Source organism: Hypanus sabinus, chromosome 5 (assembly GCF_030144855.1).
Source record: "Hypanus sabinus isolate sHypSab1 chromosome 5, sHypSab1.hap1, whole genome shotgun sequence".
In the NCBI taxonomy this organism is placed as follows: domain Eukaryota; kingdom Metazoa; phylum Chordata; class Chondrichthyes; order Myliobatiformes; family Dasyatidae; genus Hypanus; species Hypanus sabinus.
Genome location: NC_082710.1, coordinates 95,867,412 through 95,894,281, shown reverse-complemented (window position 1 = coordinate 95,894,281; position 26,870 = coordinate 95,867,412). Strand labels below are relative to the sequence as shown.

The 26,870-nt window shown below is 38.9% G+C and overlaps 1 protein-coding gene across 1 annotated transcript in view; it reads left to right on the top strand.

Annotated features, from left to right (window-relative positions):
• The window catches only part of LOC132394768 (low-density lipoprotein receptor-related protein 1-like), a 1,611,265-nt gene that overhangs the window by 989,978 nt on the left and 594,417 nt on the right, over positions 1–26,870 (top strand). The window contains exons 29-31 of the mRNA XM_059971176.1: positions 16,918–17,049; positions 22,164–22,391; positions 23,876–24,050. Coding sequence (XP_059827159.1) covers positions 16,918–17,049; positions 22,164–22,391; positions 23,876–24,050 — 535 coding nt within the window. The remainder of the gene's footprint in view (positions 1–16,917; positions 17,050–22,163; positions 22,392–23,875; positions 24,051–26,870) is intronic.

Genomic DNA, 26,870 nt, shown 5'->3' with positions numbered 1-26,870 from the left:
GATGTGCACTGGATCGATATTCAACCCACCTTTGTGGGCATAGGAGAGTTTCAGACCCCAGCTGCGATAAGCTGAAGCTACTGGCTTTTCAGTCTCTCTCTCTCTCTCTCTCTCTCTCTCTCTCTCTCTCTCTCTCTCTCTCTCTCTCTCTCTCTCTCTCCCCTCCTCCTCCTCAAGGTTGCTCTCTCTCCCTATATGTGTCTCAAGTTTGCAGCAGCCGGTGAAAGACATCATAGTCCCGCCCCACTCAGGCACTCCCTTAAAGTGACAGTCCACAGCAACCGAAACCTTTGGGTTCATAACAACGTGATGTACAGAAGGGTCTTGAGGTCAGGTGACAGAATATTGGACCTAAACACACAGATTCTGCAGATGCTGGAAGCTTAGATCAACACGCACAAATCCCTGAAGGAACTCAGCAGGTCAGGCAGCATCACAGGAGGCAAATAAACAGTCAACATCCCCTCCTATCCTCCTTTGGTATTCCATTTCCCATTCTGATTACTTCTCTTCCCCTGTCCTCATGACCTGACTATCATCTCTCTCTGGCTTCCCAATTCCTGCCCTCTCCTGGTAGATTCCTCTTCTTCAGCTTTTTACCTCTTCCTCTTATTACCTCCCAGCTTCTTATATCATCACCCACCCCCAGCCACCTTCCCCTCCCCACCTGGTCTCACCTATCGTCTCCAAGCTTTTACTCTTTCCCTTCACTACTTTCTTATTCAGGTTCCTGCCCCTTCCTTTCCAGTGCTGAAGAAGGGTCTCAGTCCAAAACATTGATTGTTTGTGTCCCTTCATAGATGTTTCCTCACTTGCTGAATTTGTTCAGAATATCTGGCTTGTCACTGTAATCAAACTCAGTGGCTTGTACCCATGGATGTTTTCATTACATACTAAGCTGCATGTCCAGATACATTTCATAACAGCCCTGTCATCTTTATACTGGTGCATCGGCCACAACTCCATTCATTTGAATGAAGTGGTTGACTTTCAATAAAAAGTTAAAAGAAGACAGCCATTTACTCTTTTTAATTATTGTTAATTGATGTATTTAATTTACATACATTGAACGTGAATTTAACTGAATTTCTTATTTTGGTTTCTTTCATTATTTAATAAGTGTGGTCCATAAGCTGTGCTGGAGCATAGTCGTATCTCAAAGCCCAATCTGCCTCATGGAATTGTTTGCAAGTATAGGGGTTTGTAGCATGTGAGGAGCATAATAGATTAGTGCAACGTCAAGCATCCTCTATGGAGTAAATGCAAGATACAGACTGGATCTTACACAAACTACTCATTTAGTTTGGAGGCTCCACTTGAAACTTGTGTCTTTATTGGTAAACCAGTCACTGGGCAGATGAAAACTGTGCTAGCCACAAGGGAACTGTATTGATTTGCTGTCATTCAGTATTACATTCACTGAAGTTTAGATAAATGAGAAGTTGGTCTCACTAAATAAAAATATAGGAAACTGAATGGTGATTGACAAGAGGAATGCTGAGTCTGATTCCTCCTCCCAGAAATGTAGAATTGGGATCATTGTCTCATGATGATTGGTCAGCTATTCAGGAATGGAATGATGAGAAATGTCTTTGGTCATGAGTGTTGTAAGTATTTGGGACTTTATTCATCAAAGAATTGTGGGTGCTCAGTCATTAAATATATTGGGAGTGACATTGAGAGGGAAAAATGCTACAGAAATCAGTGTGGAAGGTGGTCTTAATCAGCCAGATCTTATGCAAGTGTGCAGTAAGCTTAGAGTAGACCTATTCACATATATGTATATTTTTTTAAAATATCTGTTTTCTATTAATTTACCTGTGGGGATAAAATAGGAAAAGAAATTAATAAAATTTCACCAGTTACTTAAGCATTGCCAATTAAAATGATCCTAAATATATAATACCAAAATCCTAAACATCTATTAACTCCTGTTTTCTATGGTTACTGTGAAGACAAGCTAATTCAAAATGTTCTTCTCTTTTTTCAAATTCCATCTTGGCTTCATTTTTCCTCACCCTTAGCTTTGTAATTTTCATCACCCCAGAAACCTGAGCTCATGGTCATTATCAAGCCAATTTTAAATCAGTCATGCATTGGCTACTGGGATTTCAAATAAGTAAATACAAAACAATATTTTAAGAACTATGGCCCTGGGGTATGAAATTCCCTCTTTAAAACTCACCAGCTCTCTTTCCTACCTTAAGATGTTCCTTAAAAGCTACATCATTGGCAAAGATTAAATAAAACCTGAAAACTAGAAAAGCTCAGCACGCCAGGCAGCCTTTGTGCAGAGAGAAATAGAATTAATATTTTAGGCCAATGATCTTTCTTTGGAACTAGATTAACAAAAAAGGATTAAATGTGATTTTTTATTCTTACTTTATAATCTATGCATTTTTTTCTTTTGCTGCTGTGAACCACATTTTGAAATGTACAGTAAATACTTGCATGGTGGAAAAGGACCCACTGGTTTCATTAGTCATTTAAATTTGAAAATCACAGTGTATACTAAATATGAAGTGAGAATATTCTGTATTCCAATATCAAAATTAAAGTTGGCAAAATGGCATCTGTATTTCAAGTTTCCCATATACGTATTTGTGTCATTTATTATGCACATTTTATCCCACAGTTTCAATGCCAGTAGAGATCCAATATAGGTTAATTGGTCCTGTTGCCTGAATAATTCTATACCTGTTTAGGAACACTGGGTTAATTACTTGAGTGATCCAGTAGAAATTGCTGAAAGCAGCATAAACAGTTTTTGTTATTAGGTATTGCAATGTATTGCTGCTACATATCAACAAATTTCATGACCTATGACGATGATTTTAAATCTGATTCTGATAGATAGCTCATGTTGGTACCACTGACATACAGTAGGTCAGAAGAGAGACTGAGACTAAGATGTACTAAGAAAACTGCTGAAGGCAAGGTGGTAGACATGGTATAAATGGTCCTCATTAAGGGCTTTGAGAGTACGCTTGTCCAGAAAGTTATGTCGTTTGAGGTGCTTTACCAAAGTGGGTCTAAAACTGGCTTGGCATTTGGACAAAGAATATAATGGCAAAGAGTTGGTTTTCTGACTACAACCAGTGGAGTGTGACAGAGATTGGTGCCAGACTTTTAATGTTTATCACATATACAGTACAGATACATAATGAGAATGTGTGTGGTCTGATAAGTGAGTTTTGTGATGACACAAGGATTGATAAATCTCTCAATAGCAACATTACGGAAGGGCATAGATCAATCTTAGTATGGAGCAGAGCAGTGGCAGATAGAATTTAATTCAGAAAAGTGTGAGGTAATGCATTCTCAGTGCTTGATTGGATAGAACCTTTAGAAGCATTGAGGTACAGAAAAGCATGGATGTAAATGAAGAATTTAGAAACAGGGAAATATTGGGGTGCATTTCTGCAAATAGTGACACAGGTGGACAGGATGGTGAAGAGGGGTTTAGGGTTTAGCAAACTTGCCTTCATAGACAGGGGTTCTGAATACAAGAATAGGGAGGTGATGTTACAGCTGTACAAAACATTTTACATATTGTGTTCACTTATAGCCATCGCACTATAAAAGGGATGGAATGTTGTATGCATTTCTGGACTCAATAATATAAAAAGGAAGTGGTAGTGCTGGAAAGATTGTAGAACAGGTTCACCAGAACGTTGCCCGAAATGGAGGGCTTCAATCAGGAGAGAATTGGATAGGCTGGGATTGTTCTCACTTGAATGCCAGAAGCTATAACCTTTTAGAGGTTTATAAAATTACAAGGAGCAGAGACAGGGTGAATAGTCACAACCTTTTACCAAGGGTTCACTGAATTAACCCCTTTTGTTTTATTTTGAACATCTCACAGGTAATAGCATCTCAGTCTAATATTCACATGTTCAGTAGAAAGTAATTTGTTTAAATTGTGCATTTAGTGACACAATGGAGAGTAACTCAAATTCAGTTTATTAAATTTTAAACTTTGAATTCACAAAGCTAGAGAAATGGTGGAATCATTTATGCTTTAGTTACTTGTGCTGTTCTGAGAAAGATTCTGCACGTGACCTATCAAAAAGTTTCTGCAATTTCTAGACACTCATATATTTATAACAAGAAACTTAATTTCCAAGTACTGTGAGCAAGTTAACATAGAACATAGTACAGTACAGTGCAGGAATTAGCACAGGGCACCTATTAGGTGTCAATAATTTATTTAGTTTGGTGCAACATTGTGGGTCAAAGAGCCTGTTGCTGTACTATAGCACTATGTTCTATGTTAACTTGTACTCAGTACTGCACATAACCCATATGCCTACATTCTCTATATATACATTTCTTCTTCATTTTCTTTTGTGCTAATAGCAGCTCACTCCTGTCAGGAAGGTGCATTACCGCTTCCTACTGTAATGGAGTGTGAAGGGAGCCAAGACAGTGATCAGATCCTACCTCCCAAACCTGTTTTAATTAAAAAGGTTTCCAGGACCCTACACAATTAAACCATGCTTGTCTCTGCTGCCAGAATATCCTGCAACCTAGGAACCCCAGAACTATCCAATAATTGCCTAGACAGATTCTCACGTTCCAACAAGTATCTGTGGCACATTATGATCGCACCATGATCACACCATGATCACACCATGATCGTACCGTGATCACATCATGATCGCACCGTGATCACACCATGATCACACCATGATCGTACCGTGATCACATCATGATCGCACCGTGATCACACCATGATCGTACCGTGATCACATCATGATCGTACCATGATCACATAATGATCGCACCATGATTGCACCATGATCGCATCACGATCGCACCGTGATCACATCATGATCGCACCATGATCACACCATGATCGCACCATGATCGCACCATGACATTTTAATACTCAAGTAATGAACATCTTCTATTCGTTGGCAATAATTTATGACATTTCAGTGCATTTTCTATACAAATTGATTTGCAAGACAGCTTAAATATTTAGACTTCAGTGTCCAACATGCAGAAAGACTAGTAATTTATAATGGGACTAATTTAAGATTGGTTTAAAAATTAATTTTCCAGATGCTTCACGGAAACTGTCGGCAAAATAGTTACTAAATATCGATAGCTCAAAGTGCGTATTGAATTTGGAGAAGAACATAACAGGCACTTTGGCCATCACAGAATGTCAATGGAGGAGTTTGTAAGATTCTGTAGGCGAAAAATATTCAATACTTAAGTTTAAGAAATGTAAATCATTCACTATATGAATACTTTGTATTTGATTGTTTCAAATAACAAGTTGATACATTGTGATGTATTGAACTCCACAGAGGGGAAAAATCAATAATCTTTCAGTCAAAAGAATTCTACTGTAGCCATCATCATTTACAATCAATGATTTATCCTTGAAATAACTTCATATTTGTATGAACTTTCAGAAGAAGCAGTACACCACTGCTTAATGGAAGTGTTCCAGTCAAAAGTTCAATATTTTCAATTTAAATTTGCACTTGTCATACCATGTGAATCATGAAACCACATGATCTAAAGGGTAAAATTACACTGGGCAATTCTTGTTTTGGACACACTGGCATCTCTGACACAACTTCTACAAAAATAATACACATACTGATGCAATACCTGGTCCAAAATGCTTTTTGGTGCTTATCGACATCTGTGGTCATGAAATCCTTTGAACGCTTGGTGTCGAACCACCTGAAGACCCTCACCAGCAGCCTGCTGGATCCCCTGCAGTTTGCCTACCGGGCAAATAGGTCAGTAGACGATGCAGTCAACCTGGGACTACACTATATCCTGCAACATCTGGATCGTCCTGGGACCTATGCTCGGATGCTATTTGTGGATTTCAGTTCGGCTTTTAACACCATCGTCCCTCATACCCTTTGCTCCAAATTGTCTCACCTCACTGTGCCACCTGACCTCTGCGATTGGATTTACAGCTTCCTGACCAACAGAAGTCAGCAGGTAGGGATGGGACAGGTCACCTCAGATACTCGAATCACCAACACCGGCGCCCCCCAGGGGTGTGTCCTCTCTCCACTGCTGTTCTCCCTCTACACCAATGACTGCACCTCCTCCAACTCCTATGTGAAGCTTTTGAAGTTTGCAGACGACACCACCGTCATCAGACTCATCCAGAACAGTGATGAGTCTGCATATCGACAGCAGGTGGACCAACTGGCGCTCTGGTGCAGTCGGAACAATCGGGAGCTGAACACGCTCAAGACAAAGGAGATGATAGTGGATTTCAGGAGACATCCCCTTGTTATGTCCCCCCTCACAGTCCTGAGCAGCCCTGTGTCCACTGTGGAGAACTTCAGGTTCCTGGGAACCACCATCTCTCAGGATCTGAAGTGGGAGCAGAACATCAGCTCCATCCTGAAGAAGGCCCGGCAGCGGATGTACTTCCTGCGGCTCTTGAGGAAATATGGTCTGCCTCAGGAATTGCTGCTGCAGTTCTATACTGCAGTCACTGAGTCTGCCCTGTGCACCTCCATCACTGTGTGGTTTGGAGCCGCCACCAAGCAGGATAGAACCAGACTACAGTGCACAGTGAGGACTGCCGAGCGCGTCATTGGAGCCTTCCTGCCCTCTATTGTGGACCTGTACTCTTCCAGGTTGAAGAAGAGGGCAGGGAACATCATAAAGGACTCCTTCCATCCTGCGCACGGACTGTTTGAACTGCTCCCGTCTGGTAGGTGCTTCAGATCCCTCCAGACTAAGACTAATAGGCACTGGAGAATTTTTTTCCCTACTGCGGTCACTTTGCTGAACAGTTAACTGCCGGTTAACTGTCGGCTAACTATTACTTAGATAGCACTACTTGTATGTATAATCTATATTTTCATTTATATTTATCATTATTATTGTTATGAGCAGAGAGACAACATCTGCCGGAAGCAAATTCCTTGTATGTGTACAGGTACTTGGCGATTAAAGTCTGATTCTGTTTCTGATTATTGGGAAACAATGCTGATGAACCTTAAACTGGTACCCTGCACCGACACATTAATAGAAGCCCTGAGAAAATGCTTCACAGTTCAAAATAAAATTATTATCAATGTACATATTTGTCACCAAATACTATCCTGAGATTTGCTTGGAGACATTCACAAGATAATACCATAGAATCAATGAGAAAACACAACAAGACTGACAAACAACCAATGAGCAAAAGATGACAAAATGTGCAAATTAAAATAATTCATTAAATAAGTAAATATGTACATAAACAATACAAAGAACATGAATTGTACTGTAAATCCATGAAAGTGACTCCATAGGTTGTGGAATCAATGCAGCATTGAGGAGGGTGAAGTTTTCCACACTGGTTCATGTGCCTGATGTTTGAAGAGTAATTCCTGTTCCTGAAACTGGGGATGTGGGACATATGGCTCCCCAATCCCCTTCCTGCAGTGGGAAGAGTGCATGGCCTAGATGAAGAATATTATTTTCTTGTGGCAGCACTCCTTGTAGATTGGTCAATGGTGTGGATGGACTGGGCTTTATTTACCACTTTTTGTAGATTTCTTCATCTCAAGGCTATTCTCATAGTATCCATGAAGACATGTTATATCCTCATTAATTCATAGGAATTCCTAGCCTGTGACCTAACAAAATGGCGACTGGAGCATGCAGAAAGGTTCTTGAGGACCTTTAGCTGAGAGCATATAGAAGTCAGCCACAAATGGTGGAAGAGGCCTACACCTTCCATACAATCCATACTTCTGGACCATCTAGGGCAGGGCTAAGGGACTCTACCTACCAGTCAACTCGAAACACAGAGGACTGTAGTGTAAGCAAATCATCTTCATGATCTTGAGGGTATTACATGTAACAGTGAACCATCAAAAGGAATGAACTTAGCTCTATTGCACTTCCAAAGTTTGGCTAATGAATAATGGCTTCTCTGGCCACCTATGCATTTGACCATCAATATTTGTTGCTTGTTTATTATTATTTATTATTATTATTATTATTATTATTATTATTATTATTATTATTATTATTATTATTATTATTATTATTATTATTATTATTATTATTATTATTATTATCATCATCTTTTGTATTTGCACAGTCTTAACTTTTGCACATTGGTTGTTTGCCCATCCTCTTGGGTGTAGTCTTTCATTGTTACTCGGTTACAGTGTATGCCCGTGATAAAACTTGTCTCAGGGTTGTATATGATGACATATATATATATAGTTTGATAATAAATTTACTTTGAACTTTAAGCTTTGAAAACTTCAAAGGAAGAATCATTACTGGTTCTTGCAGATCAGTACATTTGTTTTATTTCAGCTTCACCTAATACTCTTGTAATTTGCTGCAATAATTACCTTCAAAATCAGAAATTTTCCATCCACTACAATCAAAAGATCCTTCAAATCACACATATAATAATCCACTCCATACTTTACCTGTTTTGAACTGGAAAACCTTCAACAAGGACTTAATTCTGTGGGTTAACTTTCTATATGAGTAAAGTGCTTTCTACTTGTTGATCAACAGCTAGTGCGAACTTCTTGATTGATAATCCATTGTTGATTAGTGTAGCAGAGGTTCATTTTAGTGACCACTTTAGCTCTCCAAGCTTTGCCTTCTTGTGGAATTGGGAGTGGATATTGCTCAATATCATCATCTTGAGTTGGCGTGAATTTAACACACCTATTTGTATCCTTTGGACACAACCATAGTTAATATAGCCTCCATTCTGGTCAGTTTTCAGAAGCGGACTCAACCTCTTCATTCATCTTCAGTTTGATGCTTAGAGCATGTAGGGATGATTGAGGCTTATAATAATGCATTTGAGATTGATAGGAAAGCATCAACACTGAAGAAAAGAATGACTATTCCAATTGGTACATCAAGTGTGTCATGACCATGACAAGAAGAGCGACTGACTGAACTGAATTCACCAGTGTGAGTTAGACTTTGTCTCATAGTCTTGAACTTCACAAAGGTTCTTAGAGTGAAGTCTACATGAGGGGTGTGATGATGGACATGAAAGCGTGAACCAAATGGCAGACGCAGTTGCCAATTGGCCAAATGCACCTTCCATCCTGTCCCTTAGCTTATTTGCTCTTCAGTCAACACTGGGGACAATGTTGTGTCCAGTGCAGGATGGTAACATAAATATGCTGGTATTTGCCTTCCAAATTCTGCACTGCTATGTTTGGAGGTAGAAGTTGAGATGTTCAGAATGACAGAGATCCAAAAGTTTTCCCAGGAGTTTCTGTCCACAATGGGGCCGAGCTGCTGTTGCTGCAGGATGATATTAGGAAGCTTTTTAACTATATAACTACATGTACTGTGATAAACGTTATCAGAATTTTGGATCCAGCACATAAAGGCAATCACAAGGAAAGTACACCTTTGCTTTCTTAGGAGTTAAGGAGGTTCAACTTATCACCAAATATGCTAACAAACTTCTATGGATGAACTGGTGAAAGTATTCTGACTGGATGCACCATTGTCTGCCTGGGTACTCTGAATATGTATAAATGTAAGAAGTTGCAGAGAGTAGAGGAGTCAGCCCAGTATATCATGGGGACTTCCCTCCTTTCCATCTGTAGCAGCTACAGGAAGCACTGCCTCAAAAAAGCAAAATTCAACATTAATTATTCTGGCGTCCAATCCATGCCATCTTCTTGAAGCTACCATTGGGAAGGAGGTACAGAAGCCTAAAGTCCCACGCCTGAACAATTGCTTCCTTTCAGCCATTCGATTCTTGAGCAAACCTGCAGAGCCTTAATCACTGGTGTGTAGCAACACTATGACTATTTTTAATCACAGAATTAGATTTTGTTTCTTTGTTCTAATTGTGTTCTATTGTGAAATTTGTGTATAATTAATGTTTCGTTAATCTTTTTCTTGTGAATACTATTTATATTATGGCATATAGCTGTGATGCTGTTACAGATAAGTTTATCAATGCACCTCTGCATTCATGTCCCTATGACAATGAATGTGACATTGAAAAGCAGCACTGATGACACATGATGTTGCACATTCACATAATGACATGGATTTATACCTTTGTCCAAACTTATTATTCAATAAATGCCATCATCCATAAAATGATAGCTTACAAATAGCTGATTCTGAAGAGCTTAAATCTTACGTTTATTGTCCACAAATTCTATAGTCTCAGAGTCCATCACTATTAATTGTCTTTATTACAACCTGAATTCATTAACTAAATAAAGACGGGATAGCAACAAGAAGACACAAGTATTTCTTTCTTGAATTTATTTTTCAATAAATCAGGAAGTATGCTCAGTAAATATTTGCAGGCTGGGATCTTTTAAACTCACAGAGGCATCAATAATCTGACGCTGATCATTTCTGTTCTTTATGTGCGTATAATTTACCAGTGGTCACTTGCAGTACTTTGCATTCCTGTTTTCTATGAATATCAATTTAGATCTTCCCCTGTACTTATCTTGGTGGGAAACAGGCAATCTGGTGAAAGCAGTCAATAGGTCGAGCAGTAACTGAGCGAACAGGAATTGTCGATATTTTGGGTCGAAACCCTGCATCATTCCTGATAGTTTTTTGCTTCAGATATTTTGTTGATTCAGATTCCAGCATTATGGACTCTTGTGCCTTCTATCTTTGGGAGTACTGTTTCATTTATTTTTATAAATTCAGCTTGCATTGTGACAACTTGTCATTTCCACTTAAAAGTGACAGATTCAATCATTTTCAATAAGGCACATATAACATCTGGCTGACAAGTGTTGCTTCAATATTCTTAGGCCTTTGCTGAATCCTCTGAAGATTTACTGACCATATACTACTTCTGTGCATCTAGTGGTGTTTACAGTTTGATAATGACATGTCCCAAGGCTACTGCAATAAAGCAAAGCCAGTCAAGCTATCAAATAAACAATGATTAAGTCAATTACCGTTTCAAATGTAAGTGTAGTGGTGCATTTCATGAGCTTAAAAGATCCCAAATGGTTTTAAAATAAAACAGCACTGATTAAGCAGTTTAAACTGACAGTCAGCTCATATTGATAATGGTTGTTATCACAAGATTTTGTTTAGGTGAATGATTGTTAACTATTCGCCTGAAGCATTCAGTGCATGGTTTAGAATAGATCTATTATAAAGCATTTCAGATGAATAATGACCACAGTTCTCCAAAGCTGGAATGCCCCATGTCTCTTAAGATACAGTGGAGACAGTTAGCCAATTCTTCTCTTAATTTCTTTCAAGGCAAGTATATTTCCTTTTTAGTAAACCACTTCTCGGCATTTGTTAAGGGCACAGATTTTCTAGATGTATGTTTCTGTTGTTGATACTCATATACTGGTTGCAAATCAGATGAATCTCTGTTCCCACAACCAATAGACTCACTTTCAAGCATTCTTCATCTCATCTTCTCAATTATTTATTGCTTATTTATTTATGGAGTCACGGAGTCCTAGAAAAGTCCAACACAGAAACATGTTCTTTGCCCCATCTAGTCTGTGCCTAGCCATCTAAGCTGCCTACTTCCATCAGCCTGCATTCGGACCATAGCCTTCCATACCCCTACCATCCATGTGCCTATCCAAGCTTCTCATAAACAATGAAATTGAGTTTGCTTGCAGCACTTATGCTGGCAGCTCGTTCCACATTCGCTCAACTCGCTGAGTGAAGAAGTTCCCCTTCATGTTCCCCTTAAACTTTTCACCTTTCACCCTTAACCCATGATGTCTAGTTATATTCCCAACAAGCTCAGTGGAAAAAGCCTGATTGCATTTACCTTACCTATATTTTATTATTATTATTATTATTATTATTATTATTATTATTATTATTATTATTATTATTATTATTATTATTATTATTATTATTATTATTATTATTATTATTATTATTATTTCTTCTTTTCACCTTTGCCAAATTTGTTGTTTTCTGCACTCCGGCAGAACACCCTAGTTGGGCAGTCTTTTATTGGTTCTGTTACGGTTATTATCCTATATATTTATTGAGTATGCCCACAAGAAAATGAATCTCAGGGTTGTATATGGTGACATACTTTGATTTACTTTGAACTTTGTGTCCTAAGATGGTTTCGCAGTGCAGGAACTGACTGAGAACATTAAAATATGTACATAGCTCCTATCATTATCACTCTCAAAACTTTATTAAGAGAAGTTTAACAACTTAGTCGATTGTGCTTCAGACACATTATTTCAAGATCAACACTCAAAAGATGAATTTTATAAGGCTGAAATGTCAAGTCGCAATTGCATCAGGTCTTTGCTATTTTACCATTAATTCGTTTGGCATCCAAAGATATCCTAACAACTTTTGCAAAAACACATAAACTGTGTGACTGAAATGGGTTCACATTCAATGTTTAAACATGCAGAAAGGGTTCTATTGGCAGCCAGTACTTAATCACCTTTGACAAATTACTTCAATATAAAGGAGAACCTAATGTTCAATGACCTTCAGTGGAATTGTCAAAATTTACATTAAATATAATGTAATTTAGTCTGGAGAATATTTCTGAAATTACTCTTAAATATTTATCAAACTAATGCCTGCCAGGGATTTCTTTCCAAAGACCTTTTGAATAATACAGAGCGCGTTTAAAACACCCTTGCTGTTCATTGTGTTCTGCCCTAGAGCGGTAGCTAATTCCAGTCACACATGGGATTCTTGAACCACTTGCTTGCGAAGAATATTGGAGGTGGTTTCTATTAGCAACTTCATGTTTTAAAAGCCATTCAGTATACTTTCCTCTAACCAAGACTAATAACACACATCCAATTCCTGATGAGAGAGGCAGGCACTTCACACTCTTTGAATACAATTCTCCTTCCTCTCTGTATAAACCTTTTGTTAAAGTTAGTGCTCTGATTTCAGCTTGGGTGGAGTGCATTGTCTAGAGCATGGGTTTCCAGCTTTTTCTCATGCTATGGACCCTTATCATTAACTGAGAGTTCCATGAATCCCAGTTTGGTAACTTCTGGTAGACACTGGGGTAACAAACAATCTGCTGGAGGAATTGAACAGGTCAAGCAGCATTTGAAGGGAAAAGAAATTGTTGACATTTTATGTTAAAACCATGCACCATTACAGAGACCAGAAAGGGGAGATTACCACTAGAGAAAGGGTGGTGGGGGTGCAGATGAGTAATATTAAAGCCAGAGGTCCCACCACTCTCCTCTTCACTCTCAATTCCAAAACAAAATTTTACACTCACCACCTCCCAGATGCTGTTCGACTTGATGAGCAATTCCAGCAAATTGTTTGTTGCTTCAGATTTCACCAGCTGCCGTCTCTTGCATCCACAGGACTATATTTACTGGATTAGCCACTTCATCTAGATACACGTAACCAATACAATGTGATTTTTTTCGTTTCAAGCAATAAGTCCTATCCTGCACCGCTGAATCTGGCTGCAGCAGTGTGCTTACCCTATATCTTCTCACCTCAGCAAACATGCCATATTCAAGCAAAAGCTGACAATGAATAGAATTCAGTAAATTAAAAAAAAACAGAACACATCTAAGATATAATAAGGTTGATTAAATAGGGAAGAAAAATAATTTTGAAGCCTCAGAAGCATTTGAGCAGATACCTCAATGTGTACATGTATAAAATGTTGGAGGAACTCAGCTCTGCAGGCGGTATCTAAGGGGGGGGGGAATAAAAAGCCAACAGTTTTGGCTGAAATCCTTCATCAGGACAGGAAAAGAAGGGGGAGGGGAAGAAGTACAGGTAAAAGGTGATAAGTGAATTCAGGTGAGGAGAAATGAAGATGAATGAGGGAGTTGGATGAAGTGAGAAACTGGGAGACGATATGTGGAAAAGGTAAAGGGCTGACGAAAGTAGGAAAGGAGGGTAGAACCACAGGAGAAAGGGAAGAGGGAGGGACATCAAAGGGAGGTGATGTGTAGGCAAGGAGAAGAGAAGGGGTAAGAGGGGAGTTGAAATGGGAAATTAATAAAACAGGAGAGGGTGGGGACAGAAGTTATTGGAAGTTAGAGAAATCAATATTTATGCCATCAGGTTGGTGGCTATCCAGACAAAGTATGAAGTGGTGCTCATTCAACAGAAGGTGGCCTCATTGTGGCAGGTGAGAGCGGCAAGGACTGACATGTCAGAATGGGAATGGGCAACGGTTGCCATTGGAGAAATCCCGCTTGAAGCGGACTATTGTGAAAAAGTACCACATACAGTTTAATGGTGCCGTGTTCATTTTTCATTTAAGTCTTTCTTCTATTGGCCTTCATCTAGAGCAAGGGTTTCCAACCTGGGATCCATGTACCCCCTTGCTTAATATATTGCTCCAAGGTATAAAAAAAGTAGGGAACCCCTGATATAGGGTTAATGAGTGGGTGTTACAGTGGAAAGTCACTGATTGGGTACCTGGCCCAGAGGCCTAAAGTATGTAATCTGTTTGTAACTGATACACTGTTCCACTGGCAAGAACTTGCATGGATAAGGTGGCTTAATACTTGGTAATCAGGACTTGTGGAAGGATCCAGGAAGCTATGATATGCCTCACTCACAGTTTTAAGACTGACAGCTGGCTAAGCTGACCACTAAACTAAATCATGGGACTAGCAAAGGAAGTTGTCAAAGGCATTGAATATTACTTTTTTACGTATTTATAACATGCAGACGTTAAAACACCTAAAAAAAGAATTGCACTTGAAAGCTTTTAGAAATGCTTATGCATCAGATTACCTTGTTCATTAATGTTGGAGATGAGTCAAAGAAGTGGCTAAAGTAGCTGCCAGCCGTTCAGGGATTCTACCATAGTGAACTCAAGCGCAGAGACTACACAAACTGGAATTTGCATGGTTCAAATGTCAAGAGTTGTACATGGAGATTCAAATATTTTTAGGCAAACTCTGGGTCACTACATCTTGGGAGAAATAGACTGAAACATAAATCCTAAAAAGAACTAGTTGGGCTGGCATGATTTTGAGTTTTAAATGCAAAAGCCCTGGAAATCAGCAAATCACCTACTTCCAATTTGACTGGAGTTGTGAGAAATGGCAGCGAGCCAATTGATTCCATGGCTGTTTTTAACAGGTCTTAGCCCTTGTGAAACCATTCAAAGGCTTCCAACTGTCAGCCATGTTCCTAATGGGCAGATGTTTTGCTTAAAGGAGTATTGGCAGTGAAATTATTCATGATATATAGGAAACTATTTGCCAATCACTCAGCAGCTCCATCCACCCTCTAGGACCTCAGTTTGTAAATTGATCCTTTCTGCTTCTGCCATCTGTTGAGCATTCCACACTGCTATTCCAAGAATCTAGTAAATCTAAAACTCCTGAATAGTGAATCAACTCTTTTATATCGGAATACAATTTGGATGGTTTTTCTGTTATTTTGAAAATACTTAACATATTCTAATCCAATCACATTGTGTTTTGCTTTGATTTTCCTTCCCAAATTACCTACCTTTTTTTCTGAATTTCCTCTGAAAATCAGATTTGGGGGTTAGTTTTAATCCCTCAATTCAGCTGTGGTTAAATCTGAACATAGACCAGTTGAGATTCTGAGCAACCTCCTGACAGCCATTCTTCCAACCCACCCAGATCAAAACTCTATTTCAGCATGCTCTTAGCCTGACTAGGTGCGATGTTCTTAATTATAACAATTCTCACATGGCAAACCTTTCAGAAAGGGCAGAAGCAAGGTGATCTTTGTGGTAGGGAAGGGACAAGAAATAAACCCTCAGCTTTGACTTTGAACCTGGAATTCCATAACCTAACTCCCACAATCTTCTAAATAATATTAGGGACATTAGTGTCAGCCAGGGCTCAATCAAGATGATCTCAATTCTTAATCAAAATGTTGTGCATTCAAGCCTTACTTTGAGTGCAAAATCTTGGCTGATGATCCAGTCTGATATTAAGGGATTTAAGTAATATTTGACAGGCCTTCTACAAACAAAGATGTAAAACTGAGATCTTTTGCACCATTCTTACCAAATATATCATTATGTCTAATGATACGTTGACATATTGCTGTAATGGGAATGTGGCAAAAATAGGCTGTCACATTTCTTGAATGATGGCCAAGCACACATCTAAATAGTGTTTAGATCACTTCTGAAGATCCTGGAAACAAGTAAGCATGATACACATTCAAATTCACTATGATTAAAGGTTCTCATCTGAAATGTTAACTGTTCTCACCCCAAAGATGTTTATTTACATGCTGAGAATTTTCATTGTTATCAATATTCTATAAGAAATTTGAACTTCTGCAGTATTTTGTTTTTGTTCATCTGTTAATTTGATCATCTACAGCTAATGTTGCCACTTTATTACTGTTAGGGAGCTGAAATACTAGTGGATGCACACCTAAATGTATTCAGTTATCTATATATACCTTTGTGCTTTTACAAAAATGGTCGGAGCATCTATGGTAACTGATACTGAATGACAGTGAATTACTATTCCCCAAAGCCCAAACATTTTTCATCTATTGCCTACCAAATAATAGAAGCTATGTTACACGCTGACTATTTTTAAAGTTCATAATTGCTTCCCTCCTCTAAGCAAATTTTAATGACTAATAAATGGAATGAAATCATTTTCAAATTGTAATTCTTAGCAATTTTAACAATAATGCCAAAAATTTGGAAAGATAGTTATTTCATGAATTAATGGAATTGCAAACTATGGGATGAAATAGCAAGGATAAACCTTTATATATGAGATTGCATTGTGTAAGAAATTGCTTTTCTGAGTAGTGAATCCAAGATGGATTTTTTCCCTGGGATCCTTAACTTCATGTTTTTGTCTTTTTAGGCAATTTGTTACTTATTTATCTGTTTTAAATGAAATATTGCAATTGTTATTTATGCTTGTTTGCTGGATCATTGGTGTAGCAGGAAAATTTGCTAATAAATGGAAGTTGTGTTTATAATTACAGCACCAAATCCTTGTGAGTCTAATAATGGCAAAGGGCCATGTTCTCATTTGTGCCTGATTAATTACAATGGAACTGCTGCTTGTACATGTCCTCATCTAATGAAACTGGCCCCCGATGAGAAGAACTGCTATGGTAAGTGTCTGAAAATCTGTCACATCAAAATAACGCTACATAAATGTATTTCAGACAGTAGAAAAACTAAGAAGCTTCTGCTCTACCTCTGTGGGTGATTACATAATTTATTAAAAAGTTATTAGAAAAGCTTTTTATTGAAGTGGACTCAAATTCATTCTCAAATATGAACAAAAGGAATAGAATTTTTGCTAGCTAAGCTGACATCAATGAGAAATACAATGAGACATGGTGGATAAAATGACAGGATAGGAACTTGTTTTCATTCCTCCATACAATTGAATAAGATATTTGTGCTCATTTGAATGGAACTGAAAGTTTATCTGATGTTAAAATTATAATTTTTGATTAGCACTTTGAGTGGAAGCATGAACCATAACTAAGGAAAAGGACGTGGATAATGCTGAGATCAGAAAGGGTCTGTTGATATTCTAGGGAATGTTGGGTGCCTTGAGAATCTCTAAGGTGAATTAATTCTAAGTACCAAATGGATTCTATCTCACGATTCCGAGGGAGGCAAGGTGGAGGGAGATATAAAGCTATCATATCTTCACGTCCTCTTTAGCCACAGGCTAAGTCTCCGAAGACCGAAAAATAGTCAATATTATCCATTTGTTTAATCCAGGAAATTATAGGATGCTGTGGTTGCATCAGTGTTAGGGAAACTATTAGGGAAGATTATTAAGGACTGGATTTATTTTATTCAGAGGTACACCTTCCGGTCAACTAGTCCGCACCACCCAATTACACCCATGTGACCAATTAACCCACTAACCCATACACCTTTGGAATCTGCGAGAAAACTGGAACATGTGGAGGAAACCTACACGGTCACAGGGAGAATGTACAAGCTGCTTACAGACAGGGGCAGAACTGGATCAGGGTCACTAGCCCTGTGATAGTATTAGACTAACTGCTACTGTACATTTGCCATTTTCCATGGGACCACCTTCGCCATGACTCCCTCCCTCACCCATCCAGCACTGATCTTTGGCAAGTTCTCCTGGAACTGCAGGATGTGCAACACCTACCCCTGCACTTCCAACCTCATCCGAATCCAGAGAGGAGAGTGGATCATGGCAGAAAAGGAAGGGGGGGCACCAGAGTGGGGTGAAAGGCAAGTGAGGAGAAGAGAAAAGGTAAGAGAAGAGCCAGAGTGGAGAATGGGAAAAGAAAGGTGGGAGGAAGGAAGGAGAAATGACTGAAAGTTGGAGAAACCAGTGTTCATGCCGTCAGTTTGGAGGATACCCAGATGGAATATGAGGTGTTGCTCCTCCAACTTGAGAGTGGCTTCATCGTAGCAGTAGAAGAGGTCATGGGCCAAAATGTCAGAATGGGAATGGGGAGTGGAATTAAAATGGGAAATTCTTCCTGTTGCGGACAGAGCAAAGGTGTTGACAAAGTATCCCCCAATCTATGTCAGGTCTCAATTATGTAGGGGAGGCCACAGGGGGAGCACAAGGTAGAGTACATAACCTTGACAGACTCAGGGCTGAGGTGTTGTCTCATCTGGAAGGACTGTTTGGGGCCTTGAATTGTGGTGAAGAAGGAGGCAAATGGGCAGGTGTAGCTGTTCTTTCGCATAGAGGGATATGTGCTAGGAGGTTGATCAGTGGGGAGGAACAAATCGACAAAGAAATCAGGAAGAAAGCGTGACCTGTGGAAAGTGGACAGTGGGGGAGTGGGAGATAAAGATGTGTTTCAACCATGATTTCCCGGTGGCCAACCACATTAATTCCACGGGCCATTCTCAATCTGACATGTTGGTCCCTGTCACAATGAGGACACTCTCAGTCTCTAGGACCAACACTTTATATTCCATCTCCATAGCCCTCAACCAGATAGCATTAACATAGATTTCTCTAACTTCTGGTACTTTCTCAACCCCTTACCCCTCTCTTCTTTTCCATTCCCCATTCTGGATCTCCTCTTACCAACTCTCTTCCCTTCATTGCCTATCGCCTCCCTTTTGTATTCCTCCTCTCTCCCTTTCTCCCATGGTCCACTCTCCTCTCCCATTAGATTTATTCTTCATCCCTTTATTTCTTCCACCTGTCACCTCCCACCCAGCTTCTTACTTCATCCTCCTCCCTTGCCCGAGAGCCTTCTCCTCATCTGGCTTCACTTATCACCTTCTACTTTGTCCTCCTTCTCTTGTCCATCGTCTTATTCAAGCTTCTTCCCTTTCTTTTCCAAACCTGATGAAAGGTCTTAGCCCAAAAAGTCAACTCATATTTCCTCATAGATGCTCCCTGACCTGTTGAGTTCCTGAGACATTTTTTCTGTGTTACTCCAGATTTCCAGCATCTGCAGAATCTCTTGTGTTTATTACTTTCTCTACATCAGCTTCCAGCACCGGTAGCTTTTGTGTCCCTGCTTTAAATTATAAGTGGCATAGAAAGAGTAGATAGTTACTTGTTGTTTACCCCAGCATGGAAGTATCAAATAATAAAAGGAACAGGGTTAAGGTAAGAAGGTGGAAAGTTTAAAGGAGATGTGCTGAATATGTTAGGTGCCTGGAACACACTGAGAGAGGAGGTGGCAGAAAAGTTCAAAGCTCAAAGCATATTTATTATCAAGATATGTATAAATTATACAATCTTGAGAAGTGTCTCCTTACAGGCAGCCACAAAACGTGAAACACAAAAGATCCCATTTTTAAAAACCTAATAAACACCCAATACACAGAAAGAGACAAATTCTGCATGCAACAGCGTTCAGAATGAAAGTGAGTCCATAGACATGAAAGCTGGAGCAGCCAGAGTAGGCCCACAGTCTCAGCACATTGTCACGAAGCTCGCAGACTTAATGCCCGGAGCAGCCGGAGCAGGCAACAGCCTCAGGCTCAGTACCACGGAGAGCAGAGTAAGCATCGTGAAGCAGCAGGCAGAACGGGCTTAATCCTCACCTTCGGTCCCCAACACCCCACACAGCAAATCAAAGCCAATTATTATCATTGCTTATTGCCATATATACAAGTACACGTATGCAGCCTCAGAGGACGATAGCATCGTATAAGCAGCATTCAGAAGAAAAGGAAACATAACTTGTACCTTTTTTTGAGGAATTTTTACAAAAAAATCACAATTAGAGCAAAAAACAAGGTAGTAAACAAATTTACAAAGACGTTGTCAGGTCTGGAGAAACTGAGTTAAAAGGAAAGATTGAATAGGTTAGGGCTGTATTCTTTAGAACGTAGTATATTGAGAGGAGATTTTATAGAGGTATATAAATTTATGAGGGGGATCGAAAGGGTAAATGCCAGTAATCTTTTTCCACTGAGGTTGGGTGGGACTACAACTGGAAGTCATGGGTTAAGGGCACAAGGTGAGAATTTTAAGGAGAGGATCAAGGGGAACTTCTTCACTCGAAGGGTCGTGGGAGTGTGGAATGACCTGCCAGCACAAGTGGTGCAAGTGAGCTCTCTCAATGTTTAAGAGAGCTTTGGTTAGGTACATGGATAGTAGGGATATGGAGGGCTATGGTCCTGGTGCTGGTCGATGGGAGCAGGCAATTTAAATAGTTTTAGTGTGGATGAGATGGGCCAAAGAGCCATTTCTGTGCTGAACTTATCTGTGGCTCACTGGTCAGAATGGAAATAAACTGTAGTGTTTCAGGTTTTGCAACAATAGCAAAGTTAAAGAAGCATTTGGACAGACACAAGAACAGGTGGGGATTAGAAGGATATGGACCTCAAGCAGGCATTAGAACGCGTATCAGGTTGGCACAGACATAGTGAGTCAAAGAGTCTTTCCTTTTACCATACTGTTCTATATTCCCTGTTTGAGTGCATTTTTAACTAAGATGAATATGTGGGTTGTGGGTCCAGAGACGTGAGCCTTTCTGGTGCCGACTGTCGGGGCGCAGAACTCAGAAAAAGTAACATTGTAAATCAGCAAGTTGTTTGTCATGTCTCCTCCCTCACTCTGAAACAGGGACCCCTCTTTTTCCCTTATTAGGGAGAGAGAGAGCGAGTAGTCTTTAGGGTACGGCAAGTCTGTGCCTTGATGAATGCTTGCTGCAGGCTTGAGTGCTCGATGGAGGGTGCTGATGCTTTTTTACTGGTGGGGGTGGAGTGTGGTCATTGCCTTGCTGCTGCTTTTGTGTGGGAAAGGGGAGCTGGGGGGGGGGCTTTGGGGTTCGAACATTTAACTCTCAATCATTCTTTGGGGCACGCCTCTGCTTTTGTGGATGTTTGTGAAGAAAAAGAATTTCAGGATTTATATTGTATACATTTATCTGACATTAAATGTACCTATTGAAATAATACCCAGAGAAGGAACACAACACAAATTAATAAGAGGCTGCTAACTTAAATGCTCCTTTAAATGTGGTATCAAACCTCAAATCTTATTATTTGTTCAGGTGGATGTAAAATACCCAATATCATTTGATATTAAAAATTCTTACCATGTGCTAGCTAAGATTAATCCCTCAATTTTTAACCATCACTGCAATTCATTATTACATATAGTGTCTTTGAGTTATTTCCCCTAGGACATAGAATGTGATATATAAAAGCACATTTTTTAAAGATTGTCATGACATATAGAAGCTAAGTAAAACTTCAAAACAATAATTGTTAAAATAAATAACAGAATTGACTTTTGCTGATTAGTGGATTTAAATTATACTGATTCACTAGCATCCTAATATGCAATTCCAGTAAGATTTATCTTCATCTTACACATTTCACCAAAGGCATAGTAGAATTTCTGAGCATGTACTTTTTGAATGGATTTTCAATTTTTCTTCCCATAGCCAGCAGACCAGTTCTTTTCTCAAAGTTAATTAAACAACAGTTCAGATACTTGTCCTGCAGACCTCCAATAAAAGGGAAGAAATAAAAGTTATGCTAAAGTAGCTTTGGATTTTATTTACTTTTTAATGTAAGGAGTTTTGGAGCCTGTATAATTGACAGGTGAGTAATTTAAAAATGCATGTCAGGATCTGAAGGGTATTTAAAACATTTATCGTTTGGAGAAGGAAGGAATTGGGTATTTGGAAATGTCAGATTATTTTTCAGTACATTACATTGCCTTTAAACTAGTTTAAAATTTAAACATTAAGCAAAAGCTGAATTAAACATTGAACTATTTTATTACTTTCTGCAGAACAAAAGGAATTTTTAATCTATTCAAGAAATTCTGAGATCCGTGGAGTCGATGTTGATAATCCATACTATAATTACATCATACCATTTACTGATCCAGATATCAGTCAAGTTAAAACCATTGATTTTGATGCATCAGAAGAACGAATTTACTGGTCTGATTTAAAGCCTCGGTTTATAAAACGAGCCTTCATAAATGGCACAGGAATAGAAACAGTGGTCTCTGCAGGTAAGTAGAAATTAATGATGAAATGAAAAAGCAAACAAAATACTACCACCATTGAAAATGCCAGCCCTGAGTGTGCATTTAGTTTATCCAGATACTCTAATTCCTGAGCTCAAAAAGACATTCCTTTTACAGCCAGTTTGTACTGAAATATTGGATTTAGAAAAGGCAATGATGGAGAGTTCTTTTTCACTGATGGGATCTGGAGAATCTCTAGAAAACATAGCCATTCTTATTCATCTCTAGCTGCCCTTGAAAAGAGAATATATCATTTAAGAGTTCAGTTCACATTGATCAAGTCAAGTCAAGTCAACTTTTATTGTCATTTCGACCATAACTGCTGGTACAGTGCATAGTAAAAATGAGACATTTTTCAGGGCCATGGTGTTACATGACACAGTACAAAAAACGAGACTGAACTACGTAATACAAAAAACACAGAGGAAGCTACACTAGACTACAGACCTACACTGGACTGCATAAAGTGCACAAAAACAGTGCAGGCATTACAATAAATAATAAACAGGACATTAGGGCATGGTGTCAGTCCAGGCTTCGGATATTGAGGAGTCTGACAGCTTGGGGGAAGAAACTGTTACATAGTCTGGTCGTGAGAGCCCGAATGCTTCAGAGCCTTTTCCCAGATGGCAGGAAGGAGAAGAGATTGTAAGAGGGTTGCATGGGGTCCTTCATAATGCTGTTTCCTCTGTGGATGCAGCGTGTAGTGTAAATGTCCGTGATGGCAAGAAGAGAGACCCTGATGATCTTCTCAGCTGACCTCACTATCCGCTGTAGGGTCTTGCGATCCGAGATGGTGCAATTTCTGAATTTTTGATTTAATATTACTGAGACTTCATTGGATGTAAAGTTTTCTATTTTTTTATTATTATTTGGAAATTAGTTGAAATGCAGTGTCAATTAAAATGTTAGCAATATTGCTCCATTGAAATCAGTGGTATTGACTATAATGAGGTGAATACACCTGGTGACCTCATCATACATGCATTTAGCATTGGTAGCCCAGAACTCATCATCCCCTTTAATCATAATAATCATATTTATTTAACTATTGAGATGAGAATATTGTGAATGAGGGTAAATCTGTGAATTCAATACAAATGAGGTACAAACAAAGATGGAGGAAAAATTAGACAAAGATGCTTAGTATTTCCTGTTTCAATTGATCAAAGTTAGAATTGAGATTGAGCATTTTAATTGTTCCCCTTTTGGGAGAGAGAGGTTTATAGGCTTTGCATTGGGTAATTGATGTCTAAATGAGGTAATTTAATGAATGTTATGCAGAGACCAAGTTCCAGATCCTATTTTCATAAAATAGATACTGATGAGTGAACTAATAAGATATCATTACATTTGAGTGGCTTTACCTCACCTTTTGACATACTCCTTTTTCAGTACATATTGCTTTAATTTCATGTTGTTTTTATGCAACTATACTTAGGCACTAAATTAATTATTTTTCTTTATAGACTTGCCATATGCACATGCAATTGCAGTGGACTGGGTTTCCAGAAACATTTACTGGACAAGTTCAGATTTAGAAGAGGCTCAGATTAACGTTGCAAGATTAAATGGCTCCCTGCGGACCTCCATAATTCATGGACTTGATCACCCACAGTTTCTAGTAGTACACCCACTTAAAGGGTAAGCTATTGAACAGCTTATTGAACTGCAGAGAGCAAACAAAATAAGAATTCAATTTTGTGTTTGGAATAATTACTGAAACTGTCTAATCAAATCACAATTCTGTGCTTGAGTAGTAGCTGCTGTGGTTTCGTAAGCAAAAAATAACATTTAATGGCAGAATTTTTATTTATAAGTCAACTGTATTGCAAGCATCAGCCCTAACAAATTTTGAAGAAAGTAAAATAAATCTTCATAGAACCATAGAGCCATAGAACACTACAGCACAGTACAGGCCCTTCAGCCCTCCATGTTGTGCTGACCCACATAATCTTTAAAAAAAAGTACTAAACCCACATTACCCCATAACCCTCCCTTTTTCTTTCATCCATGTGCCTGTCGAAGAGGCTCTCAAATACGCCTAATGTTTTAGCCTCCACCACCATTCCTGGCAAGTCATTCCAGGCACTCACAACCCTCTGTGTAAAAAAAAACTTACCCCTGATGTCTCCCCTGAACTTCTGTCCCTTAATTTTGTACGTATGCCCTCTGGTGTTTGTTATTGGTGCCCTGGGAAACAGGTTCTGACTATCCACCCTATCTATGCCTCTCATAACCTTGTAGGCCTCTATCAAGTCCCCTCTCATTCTTCTACGCTCCAAAGAGAAAAGTCCCAGCTCTGCTAACTTTGCTTCATATGACTTGTTCTCCAAACCCGTCAACATCCTGGTAAATCTCCTCTGCACCCTCTCCATAGCTTCCACATCCTTCCTATAATGAGGTGACCAGAAATGAAACACAAAACTCTAAGTGTGATCTCACCAGAGGTTTGTAGAGTTGCAACATGACCTCTCTACTCTTGAACTCAATCCCTCTGTTAATGAAGCCTAGCTTCCCTTAGGCCTTCTTAACTACCCTTCTCACTGCCCAACCTCATGATAAGAGAGTTTTTAAAAAATGAAAATCTAAAATATTTGGAAACACTCAGTATGTAAATCAAATGGAGTGTTTCCAGCACTTCCTGTCTTTATTTCTAATTTCCAGCATGAATCAGTGTTTCCTTTAAAATTTCATTTATGGGAGATTTTAACAATTTGATTTCTTCTGTCGGTTTCTAAAATGAGCACTGAACATTGACGCTGCATAAGCCAGAAAGATTCCTTGTTTAATGTCATTATGGGGGAGTGGGTTCTTAGAGGTCTCATCGGAAATAAATTGCCCTTGCAGAAAACAACTGAAATGCTCAGTGGTTCAGACTCACACTATCTCTGAAACAAACTGCTTCATGCTGTCATTTTTCATGTTTCCACCCATCTCCCAATTTCATTTGTAAAATCTGCTGTGTGTAGCCATTGCTGATGTCTGCAGTGTAATCAAATGTATTTCATCTTGTCATATCCCAGCCTATTACCCTCTTTACTTCTGCTAAAACAAAAATGGATTACTCCCAACATCAACATATTCCAGAAGAAACTTATACACTTGCCCACTCTTCCAGAGATGTTTTAACTCCTCATATTCTAAACACCATTTGCTTTCCCACCTGTGGATTAAATATCCATGAGATTTCATGAACACCCTGTTCAATTATATTATACTAGAATCCCTTTACCATCGCCAGCTACCAGAATCTACGTTCAGCATCTCTTAATGTTGCCTCATCTTGCAATTCTACTCAATTCCTGTAACAATCCATATATATATATGAAAAGAAAACTCTAAATGGTTAATTTGTGGGAGTCTTACATCTGTGCACAAGTCATACCGATGTACCACAAAACCAAACTTATTTCTTTCTCTTGTGTTACTATAGCAACTCATTTACTGGCTTCATGAGAAAATAAGCGGAGATGTAGAATCCATTCTCAGAATACCAGATTAATCATCACACAGCCCTCCCCTTGCTTGATGAACTGGACACATAGAATTGTCCTCCACATTGCTGCCATACTCCATTGTAAATCTGAAATGAAATGTTTCCATCAACTCTCTGTGAAAGCCTCCACAGGGGATTTGCATCAAAGTAATCTTCTTTTAAATTATTGAAGAATACAAGTACTTTCATCCCTTGAATTAATATTAGTATTGGTGCTGACAAACCCTCGATTACACAAATACTTAGAGGTAAAAATTGAGGCCAAAATTTTAAAGCTACATTTATAGTGCTATTATCTTCACATTCTTTAAGAAGGGTGAGGCATCAATTTCCTTATTAATTCTGGAACATTTCTAGGCAGGTTGTAGTCCTTGGTGATGAATTGCTGTGGTCCATGTTTTGAAGCTGTTCCCAACATGCGTCAGGGAATAGAAGAATATTGTTTCAAGAACTGTGAAAGCACAATTAGGTTATGGTAACACACAAAAAATGCTGGATGAGCTCAGCAGGCCAGGAAGCATCCATGGAAAAAGGGTACAGTTGACATTTTGGACCAAGACCCTGCATCAGGACTGGAAAAAAGACTGGAAAATTTTTTTGTCCAGTCCTGAGGAAGGGTCTCAGCCTAAAATGTTGACTGTACTCTTCCAGCATCCACAGATTTCCTGTTGTTTACGATTGGGATACTGTCTAACTTTTAAAGCAATATGATTTATTTTTTTTTAAGTTTCTGACTTGCCAGCCAAACCCATCCAGGCCTATTGAATATTTTGGAACACAAATATAAAGAGCACTCGCCCAAAATATTTTTAATGCTTTATAACTTTTTAATTAATCTCATTCACAATAGCAAATGATTAAGTCTATTTGTCCCATAGAATCCTCCACTAGAGTTAATCTGGAAGGATTTGTTACAAAGCAGCTCAAAAACAAATCACGGGTGAAAAGCTAGAAGCAAGGCATGA